We start from the raw sequence: 22,221 nt of genomic DNA on the forward strand, positions 1-22,221 counted from the left end.
TCTCTCCCGAACGAAACTGACGAAGAATTCTTTCAACGAGAAAGAAAAAGACTTAGAAGTTTCCAGTTTTATTTTAACAGTTTCTACAACAAAGGAGGTTTTTATATATTCTTATAAATATCGTGAAATACCGGTATCTGATTTTCATATCGCAATATATTATCGTGGTGGATAATACCGCAATATACCGATATACCGGTAATGGTGCAGGGTGGTTTCGCGCCGATTACGTGTTCGCGCTGAGTGGTATCGCGCCGAGTGGTTTCGCCCCGTTTATCTACAGGTAAGATATGGGTAGTATACAGAATGGCTTCCCCCCCGATTACCTGTAATTATAAATCAGGTGTGTTCCCGTTTTGCACACATTTGATAATTAGGTATAAACAATAAGTATGAAGTGTGTTTTGATAGCAATTATAGTCTGATTTTTGGTTTGGATTTACCTCTGAATACCCGATTTAGCTTAATGTATTCTTAAGAGATTTAATTTTATAAGCATTTTATTAAAATTCTAAATATATTTATGGGAAAATATTGATTTTATTGATCATTTTATTTAAAAAGATGTTAAAATAAATATATTTATTTCACAAATCTCGTTGACTTTTCAATGAAGGTTGTCATTGTTTTTCATTTGATTTACAACATTAAAGTATGTAGAACAAGGATTCCTATGTATGAAGACGATGATTATTCTCATCATTATTTTTAATTAATCTGCTTATCATTAGCGATCAAACGATAATAAAACGACTACCCGATAAGAGGTACATGTATTTTCAGTAATACAGTGGCGCGAACCCACGTGGGGCGAATCCACTCGGCGCGAACAAGTGATTGGAGCGAAACCACTCGGCGCGAACACGCAATCGGAGCGAAACCACCCGCATTCCCGGTAATATTGCACACCCCTATCTTGTAGCCAAGGTATCTCATTTATTGATAAGATATTTGGAATGTGGATGTTAATAAATGGTGCATTGAATGCATAGGAAGCTTTTATAGAGTTTATAGCCCATGGATGATTGCAAGCATTGATGTTCACAGAAATTGTCTCTGACTCTCTTATCATTCCATAATAATCAATTTTGTCATGGTTTATAAATCATGAATGGGTAGTTTTCAAGAGGGCTTCATCAGGTCATGAGTATCAAAAGGACTTTTGAAATTAAGTAATAGTTGTATTGAAAATTATATAGTGTATAAAAGAAAGTTTAAACTTCTCAGAGGCATTAAAATTTCATTGAGGGAGTGGAAAGAGCTGGTTTTGACTAGACTGACACATAAACTGGCTTTGATTCGGTTGAAAACCGTATTGAGTCATGTCGGTAAAACCCATTGATATGGCAGAAAAAAGGACCAAAGTTATCAAGTTTTCTGCACATTTATTTGCAATTTAATAAATACAAGTGACCTTTCAAAGATCTTTTTTCTGATTTGAAAAAAATATATACGCTTTTGGATGAATTTCAAAACCAATACCATGTACAAGCACTTTCCTGTCCCATAAAGTATTTGTTTAAGGTCTCCTGTAAGAGTCTTTAAATAAGAAGTATTAGGTATTCCAGGTAGCAATAATTTGTTTAAGATTTGAATACCTGTGTGGTTTTAACACGGTGTACGCAGTTTGATGTTAGGGTCACAGTGTCTGGCTGTCTGTATTTACATTGGTTGCAACACCCTCTGTCTGTTAAATCCCATGTACTAAAGTGTCCCGGTATCGCACCTAGCCTAGGGAAACCACTGACTCAAATTTAAAAAATTTTTAAGAATAAATTTTGACAAGGTTATTTACTTACTGAGTAATTTGAGACTTTTATAAATTCCATCAGTGAGAGACCTCTGACTTAAAGATTTAAGATCTCTCTCTCATTCTCGTTCATTCTCTCTCTCTGGTGTCTTTTGAACCATTTTCAAAGACAGTGCTGTTTTGAATTTTAATTAAACAAATTCATCTAAGTCAGATTTTAATACAAAATATCCTTGTGTGGGAGGAACTGTCTTTCACATAAAAAAGATTTTCTCTTTACAAGACATTCTGAATAAGTAAAGGTTAATAGCTACTAGACAAGTTGAAGGAAATGACAGTTTCATTCTTATGATACACAGAGAGCTGGGTGTGTGTTAACAAAATCAATTAATGTTCATAATGGTGATTTATCTAAAGTGCATTTGAACTACATGGCCCCACCATATCTACTAAATAATGAAAATGATGCATGCATGCTCATGCAGGTAATTTCTGATTACTTTTAAATGCCTGCAAAAATCTAGTGCTATGGTTTCGAATCTCTGATCTCTACTTTTTTTGAAGGCTGTATTTTGCAAAGATGAATGAGGAACAAGCAAAGTTGTGCTTTGATTGTTGAAATCTTTATCAAGCTGTGTTTAGAATATTAAAATAGTAAAATATTCACAACATTAATACAATATACCTACATATTTTACTACAGTAAAACTTGGTTATAGCAACGTCTTGGGGACAAGCAATTACTGTATAAGTGGAAATTTTAGCGAGACGCAAATTTAGCAATTTGTCCTTAAAAATTGGTATTTTATTTTTAGCAAGATGTCATTTTAGTGAATTTAAAAAGCTCATTAAGGAAGCTATTACAAATAAAGCGCAAAAATTTTTTAGCAATATTAGATTTTTGCAATCCTGGCACCTTTGCTAATAATCCCAAAATTAAATCCTCGCTAAAAATTCTGCGTATACAGTATTACTTTGCTATATAATTGGATTTCAAATATAAATACCCAATGTAATGCACCATGTTTATAACAAAACGTCATTCAATACATGTATTTCTAAATTTGAGATGTTTGAAAAGTTTCTGAAAATTGTATCTTAATTGTTATTTTTAACCTCGTCAAAAGATAAAATCAGTCAGATTCATCCATTAATTTGCATCATTATTGATTCAATCAAATGTAAAATATTATTTGAAGTATAATGTTTCATATTATCATGATTATCTTTTTATTTTTCAAGATTTATTCAAGCATTGTATGTGTTTTTGCAGGACTTTAGAAGGTTTGCTTCATTGCAGCATTTCTTTCAGAATTAACCAATTTATTTTTTTTTTGTTTTAGATGCTAACATAGATTTACTGGGAGCCATTGGAGTCCCAGGTGCAAGGAGGGGGGTCAGCTACGCCAGTGGAGTGGATGGCTACCCAGCCTTTGAAATAAAAGAAGATGCTGTCATTAAAGAGCCTGCTCAAGCATTTTTCAAAAAACAAATTTTTAAAGACTTTGCAGTTGGCATAACTATAAAACCATACAAAAGAACTGGTGGATTTTTATTCGCAGTGAAAAATCTTTATAACACTATAGTACAATTTGGTATAGAATTGACTCCGAACAAATTAATTTTATACTATACTGCAAATGTTCGATTTGCACCATCTTCTAATCAGTTAGTGTCTTTTGACATTGGAGATTTTTATAACAAGTGGACCAGATTGTCTTTAAAAGTAGAAGGTGATACAGTGACGTTATATAAAAATTGTGCCAAAGTGGAAACTAAAACGGTAACGGGGAAAAACGGACCGTTAGATGTAGAAGATGGAGCTAAAGTGTATATCGCCCAAGGTGGAGAAAATTTCGGCAATAAATATACAGTAAGTTTTACATAAATATAGTATGCCTTCAGTGGAGTGCAAAATTAGATTAATAGGAAGGGACACAACTCTAGATATCAGTGAGAATTTTCATAGTTACATTTCCTGCAGTCTAAAATCCACTTCTTGTATGTACTATTTGAACCTGTATCAGACTTAAAGTGGAGGATTAATAGATTTTTTATTTTTAGTCCAATAGCTCATTTAATATACATGTACCAACATGTACCAACTTTATTGAATTCCAGTTATTCCATTTAGTCACCACTCTTTTTTTTCATACCATTGTTATGAAACTGCCAAAAAAAGACAAGATTCCAGGGCTTGTAATCAGACAGACATTATTTATATTTTTGTCTTGATTTATAGAACCTATACATCAGTCAATACCCACTTGCTTCTGTTCTCAGCATTTTAGTCATGAAACAGAAATTTTGAGTACAAAATGACACTGAAGAAATTTTATGATTAGGTACAGATCTCTCATCTGACAGATTTTTGGCTCTTAAATAGCAGTTTCTGTCAGTAGCACACTTCTCTACAAAACCTGAGTCTTGTCTTCTTCACTTTGGATCAGATAAAATGACATGTTAAGTTTCAGTTTGTTCTCTGTTTTTGTTTTGTAGGGAGTCATTCAGGAGCTGAAGATTTACGCTGATCCAGCAGAGGCAGAGAACTTTGATTGTGAAGACCAGGTAGGGGATCACAGACCATCATTCAGTGCTATTTGATTTATGTCCTAATTCCGAAAAATGGCAGGCATTTTGTTTTCAAATTAAATCAAACTAGTGGCAAAAATATTACTGGTGGTTTTCACATATGGGAATTCTAGAAGTATATCCGTTATAGCTCTAGTGGCATTATGAGTAAATTTCAGACCAGCTAAAAATTACTTTTCAGTGATCTGTCATTGATATTTTTAAAGGTTTATGTAGTAGAAATAAATGAATTGTTCTATTTTACAGTTATACGGTAGTGGATCTTCAGGTTCAGGGACAACAGATGCACCAGAAATTATCCCACCTATCATAACTCCTGTAAGTATACTGGATTAATGATAATGTCAAGGGACATAAATTAAGTATTGCAAGTACGATTTAATAATATCCAAGTACATTTCAAATAGTCATTCAAAAACTGTTGAAATGTGGAATTGTTGAGTTGCACAGCAATATCATGCAATATAAAGGTGCAAATACATAAACAGATGAACTTGGTATCTCAAACTCTAATTAACTGAATTCCATAGATAAATCATGATGGTTTTGAAATCACAAACACATTAACTAATTTATCCCTCAATTTGAACACTTGCACATCTCAAATTTTTTTCTCTGTCCTTTTAATTTTGAGCTAACAAGGTTTGTATGCATAAACTATGTGAGAAATGAAAAATATTATATAAAAGGCCCTGTGAGATATTGTGAATTTATGAGGTTTCCAACAGTTGTGATGTATTATTGATGTCCATGATCTATGAAGTAACTTTGTCATATGTGACAATGACAGAATACGCTGTGTGAAATTCATGTTCTGTTATAACTGTAACTAAACATCCTCAGAGGCTTATACCTAATACAAGGGGACCTTGTGACCAGTGATGTGCTTTGACCCAGTCCCAGGTCACAAGACAAGGTCAACAAGGTTACATGGTATTTTTGTATTACATTACCTATATTTTTTTAGCCAAAACTTTGAAATAGAAAACAGAAGAAACATACCTGCATGAGACCTATATCTGAGAACCTTTAAAAATTGTTTTTGAGCCATGACATTTTAATTCTAAAAATTGACTATGGATGAATACTTCACACAACCATTACTATGATTATAAGTAATAACCTTCATGCCATTACATGTATTACATTTCCGAAAGATTCAGGCAATAGGAATTTGCAGTATGATAATTTCACAAGATGGCATAAGCTGTTTGAAGGGAGTTTTTTTTTCTGGTTGAGGCATGGGGAAAGTAGGCATTTTGGGACATGGCTGACAAGTCGATATACATGTATGAGAGGAACTCGTCCCAGAACTTTTAGAGAACTCTTTTTAGTCCTCATAGATTATAGTGGGCTTCATATAACTTAAGAGTCAAATTACAATAAGCATGATTACTGTGCTGGAGTAAAAACCAATTATAGTAAAACATACTTACAGCAAACATGCTTATAATGAATTGATGCTTTTATAGTTCCCCATAGCTTAAAATATTATGATATATTATGAACTTATGGATATAACAAATTATGTTTATAATGAAGCAAAATTGTCTGTGCCTTGCACTTTGTTAAGGGTGTTTTACTGCATTTTTTTTTTTGAAGTCATTTGAAAAACTGTTGAATACATCTACTGTATTTGTCATTTTGGTAATAAATTCTTAATCACAGATGACTTAATTTTGTTTCAGCCTCCACCTTCAATTGTCAAGGGAGAAAAGGGTGAGCGTGGAGAACAGGGTTTGAAGGGAGACAAGGGAGATCAGGGACTACCTGGCAGTGCCGCAGAAGCTGCAGGAGCCGGACCCAAAGGTAAGCACTAAGCATTAAATAGGTCACCAAGTCAATATACATGTAGTGACTGTTTGCCACTTGGTCTGTTTGTCAGATTTGTACAAAAAAAATTTAGCACCGTAATGGATTCAACTGTGAACATGCATTTTTGTATGATGGCCATTTGGAGAGAGTTGTACATAGTGTTACAAAGGTGTCTCCTTCCTAAGTTTCGTAAATTTACTATTTCAAGTACAAGAAGAAAAGGCAATTACATTAAGTAATAATTTTTTTCTGGGGAAGAGTCTCCCATCTAGTTTAAAGAGAAGTCGTATGAGATATAAAATTCACTTTACACCTTAGGTGAGAAGGGAGAGCCTGGAGTACAAGGACCAAAGGGAGATATGGTGTAGCAGGTGTTACAATATAGTTATGATGGACAAGGGCCCATAATTCCACAATTGTAATAATTTGGTGAAGAGGACACGGAATTTAGGGGTACCATAGAAGGGGGGGGGGTACTTATATACTGAAAATGAATGAATGGAAATCGGACTCCCAGGCAGGGATGGGGAACCAGGCCAAAAGGGCGAACCAGGGGAACCAGGCAATTCAGTAAGCTTATATCATATACGTATATCAGAAACAATTGTTTTGCTTTAACTCATATGAGTGGTAGGTAGTATTTTGTAAGGACCTTGTTTGATTGGACCAAATAATATATTTAGGATGTTTATAACAACTTTGGTTGTTTATTTACCGAATCTTATCACATTTGGTTATGAGAAAGTTCTTTGTATTAATTTCCCCAAGTTAAACTGTGAAAACTGTCGAAAAATCTTTTTAAAGTTAAATTTACAAAAAAATGAACAATTCTTGAAATATCTGATAAAAGGTTTTTGTGTTAGTATTTGTTTAGTTTCATTTCATTATAAATAATAATGAATAATTTAGGGTGAAGAATTTGGTTTTAACTTGAAAAAAATAATATTAAAATTGTACAAAATGTCTCCTGCTTTATCAGTTTTTTCTGTCTTCTCCATTAAAGGAGGATATCGATATACTGATTAAAAGTTCAACTGTTACATATAATGTATGTTGTTAAGATTCACACAAGATGCTAGTATGTTTTTATATTGATTTACTTACATGCCATGAAAGTCATAATGACCAGGCTTATAACTGGGAAAGGAGTTAGGCATCTGTTTTGGTATAAGTTAAAAAAAAATATAATATCTCAATACTCTTAGGGAGTACCAGGAATTGGTGTACAGGGACCCAAAGGAGATCCTGGGGCACCTGCTGTCATCAACATGAAGGATATAACAGATTACATTGAGACCCGACTTCCTGGTGCAGGAAGCAATGGAGAGAAAGGAGAGAAGGGGGATCAAGGCGAAAAGGGTGAAACTGGTCCCCGAGGGGATACAGGACTGCCAGGATTACCTGGTAGCGATGGCTTGCTGGGACCAATGGGAGCCAATGGACTTAAGGTCTGCAACTTTTATAGGATATTTGATAAAAAATTGTTAAAACTTTGGGATTCACATAAAAGTTTTTGCAAAGTTCTCATTTACTACATTGAAATAGCAATAAAAGCATTTTTGGATTAACTGGAAAGCAAAAAAATTATAAATATGGTTGACATTGTTACTTTCATACATCAGTCATACCTTCCATATCAGAACTTGCATTTAGCTCAGATTATAGTCATTATCTTCCAACTTAATTGTAAAAAAGAAATGTGACCTTCAAAATTAACTCCGTTCTTTTTCATTCTTGTCAGATCAGTATTACCTGTACATGTATTTTATTTACTTGTAAGAAATTTTTCACTATTTTGCATATGCAAATGATTTGAATCATGAATGTTATTACCAGGGTGAACCAGGAGATTCTATAGAAGGACCCCAGGGACCTCCAGGTAAAGATGGCATCCCAGGACTGCCCGGTGAGAAGGGAGCACGAGGAGAACAGGGACTGCGGGGTCTCCCTGGCGCCCCAGGAGTCCCGGGAACAGTAGTGGAGGGATCAGGGGAGGTGGCGGCAGGAGAGCCAGGCCAACCGGGGGCTCCTGGAGCCCCAGGAGAGAAGGGAGAGAGGGGAGAAACTGGACCCCAGGGTCCTAAAGGTGAGGAAAACATGGGGATCAGAATTACGTAGATTCTGAGGATAATATGCTGATGTCACCTTTTTTTAACAATTTGAAAAAAAAAATTAAAAAGATAGTGAATTTAAATGCAAGGTTAAATACTTTGAAAATGCTCCTTTACAATATTTCCAGGAGAGCCTGGTACATTTGATGGTGACATCAAAGATCTCATTGGACCTGAAGGACCGAGGGGAGAGGCTGGAGACCCTGGACTTCCTGTAAGTAGACCAGGGCTCGAGCTGTGATTCGCCATTGTCGCCAATTGCGAATTTTTTTCAAAAGTGGCGAAAAGAAATTCATAAGTGGCGAAAATGAAGTTTTTTAGATGTACCATGTACAAAATTTGTGTAGACTTGATTAGCTCCTTTGTTTATTCAATGTATACAGATAAGTCCCTTTGTTTATTTAATGCAGCAGAGGTGTGAAAACTGAAACCTACATGTAGGAAATCACGTCTCGCTTGAACGAACACAGCTGATTAGGTAATAAGCCTGGAGCAATAAAGGGTTACAAAATTGCTTTAAATAATATAATTTGATTCAACAAGGGGATAAAGTGTTATAAGGAGATGAAGTTTGTAAATAAAGATCTTTATCAACAAAATATGGATTATGTACATGTATTTTAAACCGAAAGTAGGAAACATGACGAAAATTGTAAAGAATGGCTTCAAATTTTACCTAATGAAAATTGAAAAATGTGTACATTATACCATAAACTGACAAAGAGTGAAAAAGAAATTGGTTTGGTAACAGAATTATCTTAGTAAATTACACTGAATTATTTACATTTACATGAGCTTGCATATTAAACCCCGGAGTCTCCAAGTTGTTAAAATAAAGTTCAAAACCTAATTTTCATTACTTTTTAATTTCTTTCTTCTTTTCACAACTAATGAAATGATGAAAACTTCCATTTTTAAAAAAAAATGTCATTTTTACTAGGTCTTTAGCCCCCCCCCCCCCTTCCTTTCCAGGCAAAAATATTAAAATCAAGAGGAGATTTTCTGTCAAGAGTTGGCTAATATCAATTCAATATCAAATTAATTGTATAATTCCAACAGTAGTTTTTTTTTTTCTTATTTTAAATGGATACTATCATAAGCTTTAAACTTTACAATTTTAAAACAATGTCTGTGATAAATTTAATTAAAAAAAATTGTATAACATAAAGCGCATTGTATTGTCGAGAAATCAGATGTAATTATGCCTTTCCTTTTGTTGCGAAAAGTGGCGAAAAATATTTTCAGTCCAGTGGGAGCCCTGAAGTAGACCATCAGTACTGGTGCTCGTTTTAATTGATAAATAATGAAAATGATATTTATGTGGATATTATTTTTAATAACAGATTAAATGTTTTGTTAGAGTCATGTCTAGAAATGTGCAACTGATGTCAATCTCTCAATTTCCATTTGCTTTCATACAAAGGGAGCAGGTAAAGGAGTTTTACCTGAACTGTGTTTTTATTGAAATTATTACTTGTTGATAGAAAAACTGATTACATTCCTGCTTTGTAAGATTTTTGTTTTGCTTCTGGTGCATTCTTATTTGGATTCTTTCTCCTGTATAATGGTTATGTTGTTTTTTTCTTGATGTATTTTACAAAATTCAAACATCATTTACATGTAAGTATATTAGTGTTTTCAAAGAAAGTGATTCCTTACAGACAGCGCAGTTTATTGTCCGTTTTATCAATAAATGAATATTGAAGTTTATTTTACAAGTGTTCATCTCAACTAAAAAAGCAGAAATATATCCTTTTAAAAAGAGAGATTTAAAAATGAGTGAAGGGCTATTTATTTATAACTTGATTACTTTCCAGGGAATGCCAGGACCATCTGGAATACCAGGAAAAGAAGGACCAGCTGGACCACGTGGTCAAAAGGTAACATTTCACATTTTGCAGTAGCATAATCATTTCACATTTTTGCAGTAGCATAATTTCACATTTGCAGTAGCATTATCATTAAAACACAAATTTATATTGCTTTGTATCATTGAGTAGTTATTTATGATGACAATGTGTGATACATGTGTTATAAAGTATAAATTTTTGTACTTTAAATTTTTACAAATCTTATGATAAATATTCTTACGTGAATTAATTATTAAAAAATTTATAAAACAGAAGGTATTAAGTGATTTTATAATTTGTTTGTTTTCAGGGAGATATGGGAGAACCAGGGACAGATGGACGAGATGGACTGACTGGACCAGAGGGACCCTCAGGTCCACCAGGTGCTGCTGGACCACGGGGACTGCCAGGAGCCCCTGGAGCCCCAGGGGTACCAGGTGTGCCTGGACTCCAAGGACCCCCGGGAACATGTTCATCCTCTCCCATCCGTGGGGATATGACAGGGCTTGGTGATGATCTGGTTAGTATTGTATTGGTTCATTAACAAACAAATTTCATCTTTAGTCATTACTAAAATAAATTTCAATATGAAAGATTAATTGTTACTGGTAATTTTTAAGAAAACTAAGTTCTTGTTGAAATACATTTATTGAAAAAATGAATATCAATAGCTGCTTGTGTCTATTAAAATGTATGTCAAGCTTGTTATTCTTCAAGTTTAGCATTTTTACTTATCATTATACATAAATCTCCAGGAATTTTCGGGATCTGGGGACGGATGTGGTGGAGACTGTACCTGTACTGGGACACCAGGACGAGATGGAATCAATGGCACAATGGGACCCAGAGGTTTACCTGGTCCCCCAGGAGCCCGAGGAGAGAAAGGAGAGAGGGGACTTCAGGGTCGAGATGGAAAGGAGGGACCTGCAGGCAAAAGAGGGGAACCAGGTCCCACGGTTAGTACAGAATAATGTCTCTTCATATCCATAAGAAGATGTTAATGTTCATCATTATTTTGTAAGAATATGAAATGATTTTTAAAAATATAGCTAGGAAATTTTCTATGAAATAAAAGGATATATGTTAGTTTTTTGAGATGATTTGACTGAGCTTATATTTAATTTTCTTGACCAGGGAGAGCCTGGACGTGTAGGGCCCCAGGGGCCACAGGGTGAGACAGGTGCAATGGGATCCCCCGGCTTGCCAGGTGTACCAGGTGAAATTGGTCTCCCAGGACTAGAGGGACCAAAGGTAATGAATGTTTATTATTCATTCACATGTAAAGAAAGTCATTAAACAAAGGCCAAAATTACTCGTACATGTACAGTCATTAGAACTACATGTATTTCCAAAAATAACAATTGTTAAACATTTTGTATTATATAGGGTGAAAAGGGAGATCAGGGTGTTGGAGTTGCAGGTAAAGATGGAAAAGATGGGGCACAGGGACCCCCCGGGCCTCCTGGACCCCCAGGGCCCCCTGGACCAGCCATCAGTGTGGTGGAGCCAGGGTCAGGTGGAGTAGAAGGTGGGGATGGATCACCTGGTCAAAAGGTAAAATCACTTTTGATGAAAAAAAAAATGAGTCTTGAAAACAAATGAGTCAAAATGATATTCTTGTTTGTAGCAAGTTGTATCTGCAATTTGTCAGTTTGAAGTCTCTTTGCAACAACTTGTTTCCAATACTGAAGTATTATTCTACATGAATAGGCAATAAAAACAATTGTTCTCATTTAGAATTATTTGCTGCTAAATGAATGTTGCCAAACTAATGAATACATGTATTTCATACCAGCAAATAAAAGTATTTACAGTAATATACCTCTTTTCATACCAACAAATGATATTAGTTACACAGTCAGTTTGTGACCTAATACGGAGTCATACAGGGTGTGAAATGGAAATCCATATTGGGCGAGGCGAAGCCAAGTCCCAATACGGATTTCCATTTCACACCCTGTATGACTCCATATTAGGTCACTAACTGACTGTGTTATGAATTTATCCTGCTGAAGACCTTCTTAAATAATAAAGAAATCTATGCATATTACAAAAATATCAATTTTTAGTCCAATAATAATCAACATAAAATAACGTAACAAGAAATTTAAGTAAACTACCTGTGGACTCAAACGTTTCTTAGCCGCCATTTTTATTTACAATAACAAAGCTTCAAACGGAAACGCGTGCCCGATTTTAATATTACTCCATGACGGCAACGTAATGCGGCAAATTTCAGGTTGTCACTTGATTAGCTTTTATCCAATCAGTAATCTACAAATTTGTCTGAAGCGGGATAAAGGTATTTACAGTAATAAACTTTCTCATAGTGTACGAAAACATTTTGGTTAGGTCATATATGTTACATTATTTTGTGCTACTGGGTGACGGACTGTGATTTCAGAAAAAAGTGTGTATTCACTTAACTTATTTTGTCTTGAATGAAAACTTAAAAAAAAAAGTAAACTGTATACATGTTTGGGAACGAGGAGAGAAAATATTACTATTAGGCATTTATGCCTATATTGTTTAGCTCTTACAGTGGATGAAAATATGATTGGAATTTCTTTTTGGGTTTTCATTGAGTTTGATTGTAAGCATTGAAACCTTGTAGGGAGAGAAGGGTGACACAGGTCTCCAGGGAGCCCCAGGCACACCAGGATTACCAGGTGACGACGGAGAGAAGGGGGACAAAGGGGATCAGGGAGAAAAGGGGTCTGTGGGAGACACTGGAATTCAAGGACTTACTGTAAGTTAATTAATACTTTAATATGCTGTTTTGATGATACCTGGTGCAAATTTTCTATACATAACTTAATTTTTCAATGTATTAATTTCTTGAAGATGTAAACTATATATACTTTCTCAGGGTGCCAAGGGTGAGAGAGGTGAAACTGGACCTGTTGGACCAGCTGGGCCCCCTGGCTTACCCGGAGATGGGGGAAGTGGAAAGCCTCTGGTGGTATGATATTATTGACATTATATAACCACTTGTTATGGAATTTTCTCTTGAATTATTTTAGAGCTGCAGAGATGATTCATATATTTTATACTAGACTTTCTTGAACAAATTCATACACCTTGTACTAGTCTTAATCAACCTCCAGATATTGTAAGAACATCAGCTGAGAATATACAGTGACCTGTGTGAATTATTTTCAGGGTCTGAAAGGAGAACCAGGGGTGCCTGGACAACCAGGCTTGCCAGGACCAATAGGACCGCGTGGTCTACCAGGCCGTAAAGGAGACATTGGAATGCCAGGAATACCAGTAAGTATCCTCTAGCATTAGTCATCTAAGACTCTGGTTGATCCTTAGTGATTGATATTAATGTCAGTTAAATTATTGAAGTGATGAACAAGTCCTGCATGAACCGTTTCAAGAGGAGATGTATGAAATATTAAAAAAAATTTGTATGCATTTACAGAAATTGTAAACTGGAACACGAAAGATGCATCTTAACTCTACTTTTAATTTGAAAAAATAATGTTTCATGTTTTCCTTTTAAGATGACAGATTTTATTGAGAGTGTTGTTGTTTTAGGGTCGTAGAGGATTCCGAGGCAGGAAAGGTGACCGTGGATTTGGACCTCGAGGATTCAAGGGAGATAAAGGAGATGCAGGACCTCCAGGTCCCCCTGGACTTGGTTTGGGCCCAAGTGGAGAAATCATTCGTGGAGCCAAGGTGGGTTAAAAGTAATGGTTCTGTCACAATTTATTGGGATTCTTATAAATTCTGGGTTATTTTTAATGCTTGAACCTTTTTTGCTGTAGGGAGATCGTGGAGAGAGAGGTTTACCAGGCATTCCTGGAACAGGAGCACCAGGTATTTTATCCTCCACTTTACAAGAGCAATACTTCTGAAAATAAATTATTTCAATATTTAGGACTCAATTTTTAAATAGATTTTTTTCTGTTTGCAAACCACGATGCTTAAAATTGAATGTTAGTAGAATTTTTTCTCAGAATTGATTCATTTTATCTTTATTTCTAATATGATAGGAGAAAGAGGTTATCCTGGACAACCAGGCCCCAGAGGTTTACCTGGACTACCGGTATGGACCATAATGTATATACAGTGAAACTTGTCTGATTCAGATGTTGGACATTCTGAAATCTCTTATGATATGATGTAAACTTTATGGCCCTTTCATTAAATTCAGTTGGTTAAAATGTTGATAATCTGGAGTGTTGTCAATTGAACCAGTGACGAATTTTACTGTATAACTCCTGTGTAACAATTCACTGCTTAATTGTCAGTCAACCCTCTTATTTGTTGGGCTTTGATTCCACCTCAGAGGTTAAGAAACCATGTAATATAATATTTATAAGCAGATTCCAATTCCTACATGTTCTTTTCTTTTTAATATAAAAAGTTATTCTAATTAACCTGGAAATTAAAAGTAGACCTCCTCTGTAATTTTTTTAGGAGAAAATTTTACTAAATCCTGTACTATCTGTGAATAAAAGGAATTCATCAACATTTCAAGTAATTGATCAATGAAAAGTTTTAAATGTTCCACAGAAAAGGGAAATTATAAATATACAAGTTTCCTAGTCTATTTGGGCCATAGTGTTTTGTAGTTTTTGTAGGCCTTTAAAATGAGATCATAACTAAATTTTGCTGGGAGATTCTACTTATCATGAAGATAATTCTTTCTCTCAGGGCCAGAAGGGTGACAAAGGTGATGAAGGAAGAAAGGGAGAGCCTTCATATATCCAGGGACCACCTGGCCCCCCTGGGCGCCCTGGAACTGGTGGAAATGGGAACGGTGGCGTAAGCATTTATGGTGTTTACAGCAGAAATCTCTGTATTTTGTTTTAAATCTATGGTTGTAGCAAACTGAAAGAAATTCAATAGATCATTCTTGAGGGATTAAGAGGATTACTGACCTTGTTATACTAGTTTAAAAAAAAAAATGGAGTTTTAATAAGTTTGTAGCCATGCAGTGATAAATTTATTTATTAAATATTTGATTCCAACATTGAGTACAATTGTTATAATTTATATAGATGGTCTTTTTGGATATTTGGGACACTGAATACTAATTTTGTTTGTTCTTACAGGGGCTTTTGACATTTAAAGACTTTAACAACATGCTGTATGCAGCAAGGAATCTTCCCATTGGTACCATGACTTTTACCCTAAAAGAGGAAGAAGTTTATGTCAGAGTGACAGAGGGATTTAAACAGTTGCAGGTAATTCAAGAATATCAGAATGTCAATAGTTCTGTATTGGTGTGTTAGAAAGCTTTAATATAATTATAAATTCAGGTGCATTTTGATTGTATTGAGATTTTATTAAGATTTTATATTTGCACATGACCTTGATTTTACAAATACTGTGTTCAGGGACGATTGATCAGGGTGAGTTATCACTGTACGCTATAAAAATGATTGTGGCTTAAGCATTACTTAGATAACACAAAAAAAGGGCAGAGCTTCTATTGTGGTTCTGGATAAATGCTTTATTCTTTCAATATTTTTATTTTTACAGAAATCTCTGTTAAAAGATAATTACTGAAATCTTGCTTATCAAAAGTATTTGTAATGGTTTTCTCCAGATACATACAGCTTAAATATTGCAAAAATCACGAGTTTATTGATTATAAAAACAGCATGAACTCTCACTGGGCTTTTAACTAACTTTAAATGTAAAAGGGAGTAAAAATGCTTACCAAAATATTATGGAGCTTTTGTAATTAGGGCCCCGCAAGGATTTGCGGGTGCCCTATAGTAATCACTCTGTCCGTCCGTCTGTCTGTCTGTCTGTCTGTCTGTCTGTCCGTCTGTCACTCTTCCGTCCACAAATTTTCTGTTTTTTTCTAATAACTTTTTTTATGGTTGCCCAATCAAGTTCAATTTTGGTATGGTAGTTCAGTAGGCAGAAATACATATTTTGATGCTAAGTTTGGTTCTCTATGTCTTCTGGTTTGGAGCTGGGGTGGTGGGGTAGATTCCTTAACTATGCATAAGAATGAACAGACAACTTTTTTTATGGTTGCCCAATCAAGTACAAATTTGGTACCGTAGTTCAGTAGGCAGAAATACATATTTTGATGCTAAGTTTGATTCTCTATGTCCCCTGGTTTGGAGCTGGGGTGGTGGGGTAGATTCCTTAACTTTATATAAGAATTGCATTGGCAAAGAGAGATAACTGCTGAAGATGTTCCCATTGTAAAATGAATGCTGCTAGGAGTCCATTGGGATTAATTAGCTTTCCTCCTGAAGAAAATCCAGAGCATTATCTTTATCTGTCACATTGAGATTAATTACCACCTCTGTCTGCAAATGAAGTTTGTTTTGAAGTTAAATCAATTTGGAATCCTATGAACACTCTGAAATGTGGATTTAAATATAAATTTTTATTATTTATTTTTGTTTGATAGTTATGATTTCATTGAATTCTAAAAAAAAGAAATAGATTAAAGAAGATTTTTTGATTTACTTTTTTCACTTTTTTTTAATACATTAATTCAAGAATATTATTAATTTTAAATGTAGTTGTATAAAAACCCCATTCTATCATTAATACTGAAAAAGTCTTATTGTAAATTTAGAAGAAAATGATGAGAGAGGTACAATTAATCCCTTGGGATTAATTATCTAGCCTGCTGCAGAAAATTTAGTAGGCTTTTCTTTATCTGTCACTTTAAGATTAATGAAAACCTTTGTCTGCAACTGCTGTTTGTTTGAAGTTAAGGTCAAGCCTTCATGATATTTGCATTTATTGAAGGCTGGCATTTTATATAACACAAGCTTCATAATTGTTTAAATATAAAGTTATTAATATTAAGTTGTTCTTTACTGCCTAATGTAAATACAAGGATATTATTTTCAGGTTTTTGAATATTCAGAAATTATCTTGAAATTTTAAGAATACAGTTGCTGTTGCTTATTCTTCGTACATTTATTAATCATTCTGTAAGCTGCACCCTTTTAATTCTACCCCATGGCGGGGCCCTTGCTGACTGGTCAGTTTTCTAGTTGCATATGTGTTGAATTAAGGTATAAATATTCAAAGTTGTTTATGAAAGAAAATTGAATGATTAAATAAGAAAAAGCAAAATTATTAAATATTGACATACTGGTCAGTTGAATTTCATTTTTTCATACAATATGATACGTGTATCACAAGCTTTCTATTTCATTTGGTTACATTGAAAATTAATGCACAGGTATATCTGTAAGCATGTTATTGTTCAAAAAATATATGTATAATTCAAGATGAAGAAAAGAGTCTTGCATTGCACAGATAATTTAGGGGAAATAAAATTTGAGAAATTATTCTCTCACAATCTGCTTTTACTGCTTTCATTATAGTTTTGTAGGGAGTTGAAAACTAGTACGGAAATAATTGTGAAATGTATGTTTTTTAAAATCATTTTTTGAAAAAAACCTTATAAATGTCAGTAAAATATATCAGTATTATTGTATTTTTATTACTAAAAAATCATATATTCTGTAGTATTATGCCACAGTTGTAAATGCCAAACATTAGGAGATAAAACTAAAAAAAAAAATTTATTTTAGAGAAATATTTTTATACAACTTTCTTAATTGAAATTTCAAAGATCTTAATGACAGGATAAGTAGATTGAAAATATTATGAGGGTCAATGACTTTCCTTTATTGGTCATATATGATTGAGCAAAATTTCTGTTTTAGATGAGCTCCAACATAATCAGACTTCCTGCAGAAAAGGTAAGTGTCAGAATTAAGAGATGGAAATCTGCTTGCCACGGCAGCTTAATAATTTTCAATGCTGAGAGCTTAATAATTTTAATGTTCACATTCATGTATACAGCTGATTAACTGTATAAATTATCATAGAAATCATTGAAATATATTGATTACAGAAGGAGCTTTGAAGACTGTACAAAATCAGTATATAATGAACTACTTGTGACAATTCACACCCAGTTGTACTGGTACTATAGATTCAATTGATCGACTTGTAATATTGATTATCTTTATTACTTTGAAGTAGATCTATTTGTTAAGTACATGAAATTGATTCCATCATATTTGTGTTTTCAAAAATCATAAAATTTCAAAAATGACAAGTGTACTACTGAATCAAAGCAGCTGCTCTCTTCTTTCTAAAATAATTCACATTCAATAACGTACGATAACATGAACCTTGTATATTTAATATGAAACAAAGACAGGCTTCATTGACAAGTGTATAAAGAGTGAAAGAAGTGTTGTTTTTAAGACTTTAACATGGACAATCCATCTCTTCCTTCTAGCTTACAGAAAATTCTTCCACTACTACTAGTACAATCACTAGTACCTCGGTTTGTAAAAATTACCAAATCTAGTACCTTAGATACTAACAAAGGATCTCCAGATCCTTACCCCTGTTCTTACTGTATTAATATTAGAAATCCTAATGCAACTGTGCCAACAAAATTTATATGTTTGTCATGCTAACACATTTTATCTACAAAGTCACATTCTCCCTCCAAACACAGATATTTTTTTAATTTACAGAAATAGTTAAACTCTGAAACACTGCAGCACTAGAAAGATATGAATGATTTCATGTACATGCAGTCTAGGTTTTGGTAGCTTTTGTTTCTTTTTTGCTTATTTTTGCACAGCAGTTTATTGCCAGACAGTGTATCAGACAATCATTTTTCAGTGCCACTTACAATAATAAGCTTGCTAATCTAATATTTTTTTGCAGACATTTGTACGAAAGGCTATTAATCTTACTGTGACTACTTTTCTGTGCATGCATTTTCTTTAGACTTTTGTCATTTACTAAAACAAAACAAAAATACACATGTAATGAGATAGGTATAATATGAGAAAAAAATTGTAATTTTGTGCCCATTCAGTGAGATAAAATATTTAAAATATATCGTACATGATAAGCATACATTGTATTTTGTATTATTCATTAATTTCATTGTGTACAATACATCATTGCTAGTAGGAAAAAAAGCATACACAATGTTAACATTTTAGTTTGTTGTGTATATTTGAGATGCAAACTTTTCATATGCAGAAAATTTATTATGTATTAATAATTATGTATTCTGTTTAATTTTTACAGCCTGCTTCTACACCCAAGCCTATTCCACTTCCTGGACCTGACAGTGTAATGCAGGCAGATCAACCCAGGGTAAATATGACTGCTAAAAATAATCCTAAAAGTCATCAGAAAAATATTGTTTGTAAGAATCACATAACCTTAATGACACTGACGAACTTTGTGAAAAGGGCGTGGGAAATCTTATTGTTTTTAAGAATCGCATAACCTTAATGACATGGATTATCTATACAAATGAATGTTTAACGTGATGTTCTGTTTTATAGTTGTACATGTACGCCCTGAATGCTCCCAAATCGGGAAAACTACGGGGCTTGACGGGAGCTGACTATGCTTGTTACAAGGAGGCTTACTACTCGGGGATGCATGGACGAACCTTTAGGGCCTTCCTGGCTTCCAAGACCCAGAACCTGTATTCCATCGTGTCCGACAAAAATATTCCTATTGTCAACAAAAACGTAAGTTATAAAAATATAATTTCAAATTATTTAAAATAAAAAAAGACAGTGTCTGAGAAATGGTAAAAAATTTAAAATTCACATATATATATAAAAGTTTGCTTGTACACATTAAATATTCAGTTGTTGGAGTAATTAAGGTAAAAAGATTGAGATTTACAGTGTATTTATGTGATACAATAATTGTTAGTTCTTTAAATGAGTATGGAATTTTTTTATGTTGTGGAGGAAGGTAAAAGTTTTGCCATTTGTTTGTAGGATACAATAATCTTCAGTTCTTTCAATGAACTGCTAAAGACTGGAGGACGATTTAACAGAAATGTCAGGATCTACACATTTGATGGAGAGGATGTAATGTCAAGTCCAAAATGGTATGACAGTTGACAATTTGGAAAGTTTATGGCTAATACATGTATTGCCTTCTTTTTTTTAAAAAACAGATATCATTTAAAAGGGGATTTTTTAAGACAGCTAAAATATTGGATTTTCAAAGATAATGTTTGTATTTGTTGTTGGAAAAAAGAAATGAAAATAATGACAATCCATTTATTACCAGGCCAGAGAAGATGGTATGGCATGGTGCTGACAGCAACGGAAACAAGATGAACGACAAGGAATGCTCTGATTGGCGGTCAGACAGTTCCAGTCGTGTAGGCTACGCCGGTTCTCTCCGGGACGGAAAATTAGTGGACATGAACGAGGCCAGCTGTAGAAAACAACTCGTTGTGTTGTGTATTGAGGTTTTACCAAAGACTCCGAAAAAACCTTACAATTAAAAAGTGCCATGTTATTGTTGCTATAATTGTACATTTTATATTTTTCATTCTTATAACCTTCTACAATTTTTTTTAACCATTTTAGTATATATTTGTAAAGAATTTAGCCACTTTCATTTCTTTGGTCAGTATTTTTATATGTGAACAAAAATGAGAAATTTTGATTTTTTTTTTTAACATGGATAGTAATCCAACTAGACAGCTGTGATATTACTTTGGAACAAATATTAATCACCCACCAAAGAATGACAAGATTTTAAAATATACTTTTTATTATTGTACCAGATTTAACCGTAATGATGTAGTCATTTTTCTCTGTTAATTAGAAAAAGTTAGAATTTCTAGATGTATTTTCTTCTTAAGAAATCAGTGGCTGTAGATCAAAATTGTTCTGTAGTAACTTTTTACACTGTTGTGTGCATATAGAAGTAGCTGATTCCCATAATTTACCAACACCAAATGAATGTCCTCCGATGACTCTAAACCAATAACATATTGTTGTAGATTATTTATGCCAGATTACTTGTACCAGTTCTATGTCCTCATCTAATGTGTATGATGATTGATTGGTGAAAAAAAAATTTCAACCTTCAAAGCATTTATACAACTGTATACTTAAAAAGTCAAAATTGTAACATTCAGATAGGTTTACTCTCATCATATAAAGATATCCAGATGTTTCTTAAGTATTGTAAATAGATAACTTTTGTTGGCCTCAAGCTATTTACTCTTGCATGTAACTTACGGTTTTTAATATGCTTGAAAATATTGTACATGCTTTGTTATTTGAATACCCAAATTTCTGAACAAAATACATGGAATACTAGCTTTATGATATATATAAGTAAAGTTAAGTCACTTCATTATTAAGAAAAAAGTGCTTAAATGCTCAGAAAGGTTGTATTTTGTATGAAAATCACATTTTACATTTGATTGTTTTTACTCTACAAAGTATTCAGTAGTACCCCATATATCATTCATTGTATTGTCAAATATGTAATATGTAGACACTATTGTGTGCCCTGGTCAAGTGCAGAATGTTTGAGTGGTGTGAAATCATTGTGTTTACTTGTTTTATATAACAATTAAAATAGATAATCTTGGCTGCTGCAGAAGATAAAGATGAAAAATATGTTGAGTAAAGAAAAGAATTTTTGGGTATCTTAGATAAATTTTTTTAACCAAATGATTTTAAAAAAAAAAGAACAAATAAGTGATTTTTGAAAAGATTTTGAGTGCTTTTTTTTAATGATAAAATATTTGTTGGGCATTTAGTTGTTGTAAATGTTTGTTTGATCTTCAGACATATGCATTTAGTTTTTAGATGCTTTGTTTATGAACAGTATTGCATTCTGAAATGTTACAATATACCCTATATATTACAAGCATTAAAGTTGGTGTACTGTTTGTCATAAAAAATTGTTTCATTTTTGTTTAAGTGTAAAATGCAAACATATGTTAGCTTTGTCTTTATATATCCTATGTTGAAATGGTGAAAAGAAATTTCTTTCAAGAATTTTAATGACTAATGATCGAGCTAGTGAATTTGTGAAAACAGTAAATCTCCATTTTTTTCAAATATTGAAAAGGTACCTAAATGCTTCAAAGTTGCTTTATATAATCATATATTGCAAATTCAGCAAGGTAAAATTACTACTATAGTTTGGATTTTGATTTATATTATGAAAGTATGTAAACAGATTTTTAAATGAATATCTTACATTGATACATGTACTATATTTGTATTTTTCCCTATTAAAAGCCTAAATTCTGTGCCAGTTACATGTATCTCTGCTAATCACTTCATGA

At 33.4% G+C, this 22,221-nt stretch overlaps 1 protein-coding gene across 1 annotated transcript in view; it reads left to right on the top strand.

Annotated features, from left to right (window-relative positions):
* LOC134281393 (collagen alpha-1(XXII) chain-like) overlaps nucleotides 1-22,221 on the top strand; it is a 60,446-nt gene that overhangs the window by 15,719 nt on the left and 22,506 nt on the right. Inside the window, exons 2-29 of the mRNA XM_062763859.1 lie at nucleotides 3,094-3,623; nucleotides 4,250-4,318; nucleotides 4,589-4,660; nucleotides 6,031-6,151; nucleotides 6,476-6,519; nucleotides 6,656-6,727; nucleotides 7,363-7,605; nucleotides 7,994-8,243; nucleotides 8,397-8,482; nucleotides 10,086-10,148; nucleotides 10,429-10,638; nucleotides 10,874-11,074; nucleotides 11,253-11,369; nucleotides 11,505-11,672; nucleotides 12,733-12,867; nucleotides 12,988-13,080; nucleotides 13,281-13,388; nucleotides 13,662-13,802; nucleotides 13,892-13,943; nucleotides 14,120-14,172; nucleotides 14,784-14,894; nucleotides 15,185-15,316; nucleotides 15,470-15,484; nucleotides 17,786-17,821; nucleotides 19,182-19,250; nucleotides 19,445-19,636; nucleotides 19,895-20,007; nucleotides 20,193-20,390. Of these exons, the coding sequence (XP_062619843.1) occupies nucleotides 3,094-3,623; nucleotides 4,250-4,318; nucleotides 4,589-4,660; nucleotides 6,031-6,151; nucleotides 6,476-6,519; nucleotides 6,656-6,727; nucleotides 7,363-7,605; nucleotides 7,994-8,243; nucleotides 8,397-8,482; nucleotides 10,086-10,148; nucleotides 10,429-10,638; nucleotides 10,874-11,074; nucleotides 11,253-11,369; nucleotides 11,505-11,672; nucleotides 12,733-12,867; nucleotides 12,988-13,080; nucleotides 13,281-13,388; nucleotides 13,662-13,802; nucleotides 13,892-13,943; nucleotides 14,120-14,172; nucleotides 14,784-14,894; nucleotides 15,185-15,316; nucleotides 15,470-15,484; nucleotides 17,786-17,821; nucleotides 19,182-19,250; nucleotides 19,445-19,636; nucleotides 19,895-20,007; nucleotides 20,193-20,390 (3,694 nt within the window). The remainder of the gene's footprint in view (nucleotides 1-3,093; nucleotides 3,624-4,249; nucleotides 4,319-4,588; nucleotides 4,661-6,030; nucleotides 6,152-6,475; nucleotides 6,520-6,655; nucleotides 6,728-7,362; nucleotides 7,606-7,993; nucleotides 8,244-8,396; nucleotides 8,483-10,085; nucleotides 10,149-10,428; nucleotides 10,639-10,873; nucleotides 11,075-11,252; nucleotides 11,370-11,504; nucleotides 11,673-12,732; nucleotides 12,868-12,987; nucleotides 13,081-13,280; nucleotides 13,389-13,661; nucleotides 13,803-13,891; nucleotides 13,944-14,119; nucleotides 14,173-14,783; nucleotides 14,895-15,184; nucleotides 15,317-15,469; nucleotides 15,485-17,785; nucleotides 17,822-19,181; nucleotides 19,251-19,444; nucleotides 19,637-19,894; nucleotides 20,008-20,192; nucleotides 20,391-22,221) is intronic.

This window comes from Saccostrea cucullata, unplaced genomic scaffold, assembly GCF_032062105.1.
Source record: "Saccostrea cucullata isolate Sc308-1 unplaced genomic scaffold, CSIRO_AGI_Scuc_v1 ctg632, whole genome shotgun sequence".
NCBI lineage: Eukaryota > Metazoa > Mollusca > Bivalvia > Ostreida > Ostreidae > Saccostrea > Saccostrea cuccullata.